A 6,510-nucleotide genomic window follows, 5' to 3' on the forward strand; every position below is an offset into this window, starting at 1 on the left:
TTATATATATATATATATATATATATATATATATAATTTCTATTAAGAATTCAAAACAAATATCCTCGTGTTACTGTCCATATTTAGGTCAGAGTAAGTTACATAAACTAAAGCACATGGACACATTTAAAACATCACTCCGAGATTGGCTCTGAAGACCAAATCCATGGAGGTCTTTTTATTTTGTAGACTCATCTGCATTTGCTTTGGCCCGTGAATGAAAGTCATAACATTTGGTAGTAATTGTCTGATCCATCAATTTGATTTTCTTGAAAACCTTGAGTAATCTTCATTAGAGATAATCTAAATTATTTCTAGATTTGTCAGCAGAATAGGCCTCAAATTTCTCCGCATATGTTATTTTCATTCATGTAGTTCTGTCCCATATGACCTTTTCATCATAAAGCCGTTCGTATGACTTCATAGAATCGAGTATTTATAGTTTAGGCCGATAAATGGTCTGAAATGTACGCAACAGTTCTAAGAATTCACCTATAGCTTTATTAGATCTATCTATGTTTAAAGTATACCAAAAAGGAGATAATATTTATTTTGCTTTATAGGATATTAGTAAGAAAATTATGATTTTATGATTCAAGTGTACTCTTCAACTTTATAGATCTGGAAACTCGATTCACTTAAATTGTTCGGTATTTCGGTTGCTGGACTTTTCTATCGGCCGTTTTATAACAGTAACAAGGGAATTAGTTTAAGTAAATTAATGCTGACAATCCGAGCCTATTGCCCATGTTCATCACTTATGCAAATATCGAGTATTCCGATGGACAGCACCCATGCGCAACATCGAGTTTTCCGATGGGTGGATGACCTACCAGAACACAGCGCGCTCGCCAGGGCAAGTGCTACGAGAATAGAGTAACGGGATATTAAGGACATGAGAAAGGTCCACCAATGAACCAATTACAAGAACGGATCCCAACTTCAGCAGAAAATTGCACAAAAATATGCTACATGTGATTGAGTGAGCAGACAATACAACCAAAGAAACCATACACCGATTGAATAACTAGGGCGTGGTGATTGACTGAAGGTTACACGAAGCTTTCGGAATATAAACAATGCTACGAGGAACCCTTACAGCCCAAGCTTTTTGGGATAATAGCCTGATGAACAGCATTTATACATACCAAACATTTGGAATTTTTCCGAAAATTCACACTTTTTGCTCAGAATGTTAGGAGACCAAGAGGAATAGTCATGGGGTCCCTGCATTCTTACGACAACTATGTTCCCCGGGCAACAGCTGCTTCACAGCAACTGCCGAAGTTGCTGGTTTTCCTTGCGAAGACACTTGACCTCTTTCATCAGCTCTTCTTGTTTCTCCAGAATCGAACCCAACACCTTTGACATTTCCATCTGTCCAATCATATCATTACACAAAATTCATGAGAAAATCGGGAAACATGGAAAAAGCATACTTCCAGTAGCTGAAGTCATTATTAGTAAACACCTCCTGCATATGGAATTGTCTAAGGATCTCGATATGAAGGTTCCTCATGTCCCCATGGATTGACTTCTGAAAGGAATCAAGGGTCTCCTCAAGCGTACGTTGAAACAGCTGTAATGTGAAAGATCCTTGCTGCGTATCCACAGTGAGGCTCTTCTGGGATTGCAAAACTCCACCCTGGTCAGACACGTATCTCCACCGTTTTCATCTCATGAAATAGAAATCTAGCCACTTATGAATTATCTAACCATACTAGATATAAATATGTATGCCAGTGAATCAATCTGTGACCATCCTTACATTTAATGAGGGGAGATTCAGTGGTTCAGAGGCAGCCAATGTGTTATCAGTCCTTGTCAACAAGCTGCTAGGAAGTTCTTCCTTTGTTTCAATGCCTGTTTTCTTCATCTTGGGTGAACTGACAGAAATAGCTGTTCCGTCACTGAAGGAGGAAGTGGTACTTATTCTCTCTGCATAAGTCGAAAATCTCCTAGGGAGAGCCAAGGAGGTGGGTCCAAAAGAGTCTAGGGAAGACTGACCCAGAATGCCCTTTGCACCGAAAGTTGGCGACAGAGATGAACTAGAAGGGAAGTTTTGCGGAAACCCTGATGGAGCATCGAGTGTTGAAGAAGCATCTTTAAGACGTAAATTTGTGTAAGGAAAGTCAGAATTTGTGACTGAGCTGCTACTGGTCTGATTTGTGGAGGAGCCTAGATCTTGGATCCCAGAGAACATTGACCCTGCTGACTGGGTCCCACTTAACATGCCAAACCGAGAAGGCAGATGTAGAGGCTGTCGCAGGTGGGCCAATTTTTCAGATATCTTTTCACCGCCCCAAGCTTCTGGAGGAGTGATAGAGGAATCGTCACTCTTTGATGAAGGAGGAGGTGTATAACCCAGCTGGGTAAAAGATCGATCATCATCCTACAGAAAGTTGCAAGTCAAAAACAAAATTATTCCAGACAATTAATACTGTACTCTTCCTGATAAATACGGTTGGTGAATATTTGATTCTGTAAATCCTTGAAGATCAAGAAATCCCCAGGCAAATATACGGTGGGAAAAGCATATGCTTATATAAACAAGAGCGTACATAACTTATGAGGCCAGAACTAATATTTCTTTAGACCTTATAATAAGAAATAACTTTTATTATCTGCAGAAGATTTTCTCGACCTCCAATGTGAATGGAAAGAAGACAAGATGATCATATACATGTAGTATGAGCAATGTCATCTCACAGAAGATAGTCAATTATTTTTAGAGCTTAAAAATATTCTGACCTGTTTCGAAGTGGAATTGGATTTCCAATCGTATATGGAGTGATTGTTAGCGCCATCATCTGTAAATGGAAACCTCCGAGAGGATGAAGGAAACAACAGGGAAGACGTTTTCTTGTCTAAAGAAGCAAGGTCTTTCTTGTTAGCTCCATCATGGTCATCCCATAACTTATTCAGAGAGGGAGTAATAGGCTGAACATCCACAAGTGGAGAGAAAACCTCCATGTCGTCCTTGAAGTTGTAAGTAGAAGGAGGGGCATGCAACCTCGATAATGTCCCACCGGGCCTCAGATGGCCCCTCTGTGGTGTTTCCTCAGATAAAGGCATAAGCTGTGAGCTAGTTGAATCAAGAGATAGATTTGATCTGCTAATATTACGAGAACCCAGCACTGATGTCGATGTTGTAAGACTCGAAGATGCCACAGAAGGAAGTGGGTCGGGCATAAGAATTGAATCCTCAACAGAACCTCCAAGAAGAGCAGTCTCAGGGGTGCAATTGCTTTCGTTCACAATCACAGGTTTAGCTCTCTGCCAGCATAAACTGGTAACAGCCTGAAGAATACTGAGAAAATTTATTATACAAGGAAAAATCGGGAATCGGGATATACAGTGTAACAGTATTATGGACTAGAGGCTATATAACTCTACATACTTATAAGCTATACTATTTCATGAAAGTCAATGAATACTGTAAGCAATTATAGCACATAAGGCTCGAAAAACTGTGGCTGTACAATTAACATGAGTTAAGTAAAAAGAAGACAACATTTACCTCTGAACTATTATATGCACGGAGGACAGTGAAAGGTTGTGGTTTTGCTCTGATATCATAAAACACTATACGACCATTGCTGGTCCCAGCTGCCAATACCAAGCCATCATCTCTAAAGGCCAATGAAGAGAAAGGAGCTTCATATGAAATGAATGATGACGGTCTTCTAGAACTAGAGTCGTAGGTGTACAACTTCTTGTCCATACCAATGCTGGCAATTATCTGTCAAAGAGTACCCAACACAGTATACAAGCAATCGATCTGAGATCCACCACGAACTATTTACTCTACTCTAGTTTGCTAGAGCAATAGTATGATCAAACCAGAGGAATTAGGAAGAGACCTTATCGTTAGATGGTGAGAAGCCGATACCAGCAGCTGGTGCAGAATGCTGCTTTAACCAAGAATTCTTCCAACCAAAAAAACAGGGAGGAAATCCCATCAGTCATGTACCAAAATCCCAAATTGTAAAGTAGCAACTACATGATCACCGAGATGATACAAGTCTTTAATTCAGTGCAATATGGGGAAGACACTCGTCCCTCAATTAAACATGAACATCTCCAAGGATTCTAGATATACCTGTGCAATCACAATCACTATATATATTCTATACGTAGTATCTTGACATGATAAACTTACCTTTGGACTACGACCTGTTGTATCCCATAAGTGAACCGTCCCATCATCACCAGCAGTTACCAGGAGATGACGGCTAACACGGGAGTAATCCAGTACCCTAAGTACCTGGCCTTAAAATCATCGAGAAAGCAAATAATTAGATTCTCCTCAACATCCCCAATTTAAGAAAAATAATAAAAAATAGAGCCCTAGATTCGCAAACAAAATGACCTGCTGATTAGGATCCTTGAGTTCAGCTGCTCTTGCACCAGATGCAAGATTGTGAAGTATCAGGTCCCCGCTGATGCTAATAGAAGCCAAGTGCTCGTCCTTGCAGTTGTACATTGCTCCAGTAATAGTACTGCTGTGACCGCTTAACCATTTAATGCAGCGCTTTCTTTGCAAATCCCATATTCTTACAACTTGACCAGGTCCCCCGGAACATATATATCTGGAGCCCTTGTTGCTAAAGCTTATAGCTAATATAGATTCCTGAGAATTAAGTGAAACCATCCCCAACAATTCACTATATCACAACACTCCCCGAAATAAATGGAGCACAGATTTTAAGAGAGAGAATTCAGTCATATGAAGTTACCTCAATGCTGTCTCCACTATCAGTACTAGCCAGAGGGACAGTTCCCATGCTCTGGCCATTTTTACGCCACAGTGAAATCTTTTTATCTTCTCCCGCACTAGCAATAACCAAATCTGCAAACACTCATAGTTTGAAGCTAGTTTGTACCAGTAATCACACATTTGTTATATATAAGGATGAGAGCGGAGAAGACAACTCAAAGTTTAATCTAAACATAGCACTTGGATTTAGTTAAACACAAAACCTCGACAAAGGAACAACAGGATAACCATCTTTCAATGCTTAGCTTCGATTTCATCAGCCACAATAACCATTACCCATAGAAGTTAAACGATTAGTCTAAACAACAATCCTATGGATTTCACAGGAACAACATTTGAAGTTGCAAAAACGAGTAATTAGCTGCAGAACAGATTACGGAACAAAAGTTGCTCATACAAATAGCAAGTAGCCAATTCCATCAATGATCAGGAAACATCATCTGCCGTAAATCCCAAACATTTAATGCATAACAACGAGACAATCATCAGTCTGAGTTGAGGGTGCGAATTCGACTCACTGGTGTGGTTCCACTTGACTGAGTTGACAACACAACCAGGAGAAGGAGCGTAACTCAAAATGCAAGGATCGCCGCTCTCCACCGACACATCAAAGAGCTTCACGGTGTCGCTGCCGCTCGCCGCCAGCAGCCCCATTGACAGATCCGCCAAGCTCACCATCACGGGGCGCGGCGCCCGCGCAAACGCAACTTCTGGGAGTTGCCGGAATCGGATTGCAAGGATTTGGTAACTGGAGGAAGAATCTAAAGAAATTTAAATGGGGGCTTCGGGCGTCCTCTTCATCCGACGAGGAAAACCCTAACAACAGAGTTTCTGTAGGAAACACCTCTAGGGACGGATTTCTGGGTCCGGAGTAGGACAAATGTTAACGAAACCGAACGATAGAATGACATTTATAGCATCCATTAGGCAACAATTCGAGGAATCACCTTCGATCCCAATCAATTACAAGGCTTCGAGTGTCGGGAATTATTGAACGTGGAAATGAAAATCCATGATTATGTATTCTCACTTCGACTGGGGAACGCCGGAAGCAGCAAATGCTGAAGAAGCTGCAATGGCGGAGGGAGAGATCCTTGAGTGAGCAGTGAAAGAGAAGAGTTGGAACGGTGAAGTGAAGGGTCGGGGATGGATGGTGGACTGGAGTAGCCGAGCAGTAAGGCAGAGACAGAGTGAGAGAGAGAGAGAGAGAGGGCGAAGCTTTAGCTTTGTTTTGGGTTTCTTCCTATTTGAAAATTGAATTGTTGCGGAGGGGAAGAGGGGCCCTCCGGTTGGCACTCCTAAGCACTGTTATTAAAATCGGACTGGATAGCGAACCGAGTAAGGCATGGGTTCATGGATTCACGGGTTCAATCGGGGTTCAATGGTCGGACCGCCTGTTTAATTAATTGTATAATAAATGTTTATATTATTGCTTTACATAAAATAAATTGATAATAAATACATAACATTTGTATAGTTATGCAGAAAAGGACCTGTGGCTTAGCTAGTTAGTGAGATGGTCATAATTTGGGTGTGAAGTGGAGGGGTAGGGGTTCAAATCCCACCAGGGCCACCTCATTCATTTATTTTGATTTAAATATAGTAAACCGTTGGACCCATAAACCGGCCGGTTTCTGTGAGTTCAACGGTTCAAATGTGCATTTTCGGTTTGAAGGTGGAACCGGACCGGTCATAGTGCCGATTTCCGGTCCGACCGGTCGAACCGGCTG

General features: G+C 41.2%; 1 protein-coding gene across 4 annotated transcripts; it reads right to left on the reverse strand.

The window, feature by feature from the left end:
• Positions 1 to 921: 921 nt before the first annotated feature.
• LOC116188381 (protein NEDD1) lies at positions 922 to 6,027 on the reverse strand. 4 transcript variants are annotated; one of them, XM_031517696.1, is made up of 11 exons: positions 5,728 to 6,024; positions 5,299 to 5,528; positions 4,740 to 4,852; positions 4,373 to 4,633; positions 4,163 to 4,267; positions 3,864 to 3,929; positions 3,521 to 3,742; positions 2,752 to 3,300; positions 1,769 to 2,392; positions 1,472 to 1,645; positions 922 to 1,377 (listed from the first exon to the last, which is right to left on the reverse strand). In XM_031517696.1, the coding sequence occupies exons 2-11, from the start codon at positions 5,456 to 5,458 to the stop codon at positions 1,270 to 1,272; spliced, it is 2,382 nt and encodes a 793-aa protein (XP_031373556.1). In that variant the 5' UTR covers positions 5,459 to 5,528; positions 5,728 to 6,024; the 3' UTR covers positions 922 to 1,269. The 4 variants fall into 4 exon arrangements, with proteins under 4 accessions (XP_031373556.1, XP_031373555.1, XP_031373557.1 ...); XM_031517695.1 differs by having other exon boundaries at positions 5,299 to 5,640; XM_031517697.1 differs by having other exon boundaries at positions 1,472 to 1,624; positions 5,299 to 6,027.
• Positions 6,028 to 6,510: the final 483 nt, after the last annotated feature.

This window comes from Punica granatum, chromosome 8, assembly GCF_007655135.1.
Source record: "Punica granatum isolate Tunisia-2019 chromosome 8, ASM765513v2, whole genome shotgun sequence".
NCBI classification, from domain to species: domain Eukaryota; kingdom Viridiplantae; phylum Streptophyta; class Magnoliopsida; order Myrtales; family Lythraceae; genus Punica; species Punica granatum.

Coding starts and splice junctions, on each gene's coding strand:
- LOC116188381 (XM_031517696.1), bottom strand. CDS start 5,458: ATGGTGAGCTTGGCGGATCTGTCAATGGGGCTGCTGGCGGCGAGCGGC. Junction 2,393..2,751: donor CCAATTCCACTTCGAAACAG/GTCAGAATATTT, acceptor AACTTTCTGTAG/GATGATGATCGATCTTTTAC. Junction 1,646..1,768: donor TGAATCTCCCCTCATTAAAT/GTAAGGATGGTC, acceptor GTGTCTGACCAG/GGTGGAGTTTTGCAATCCCA.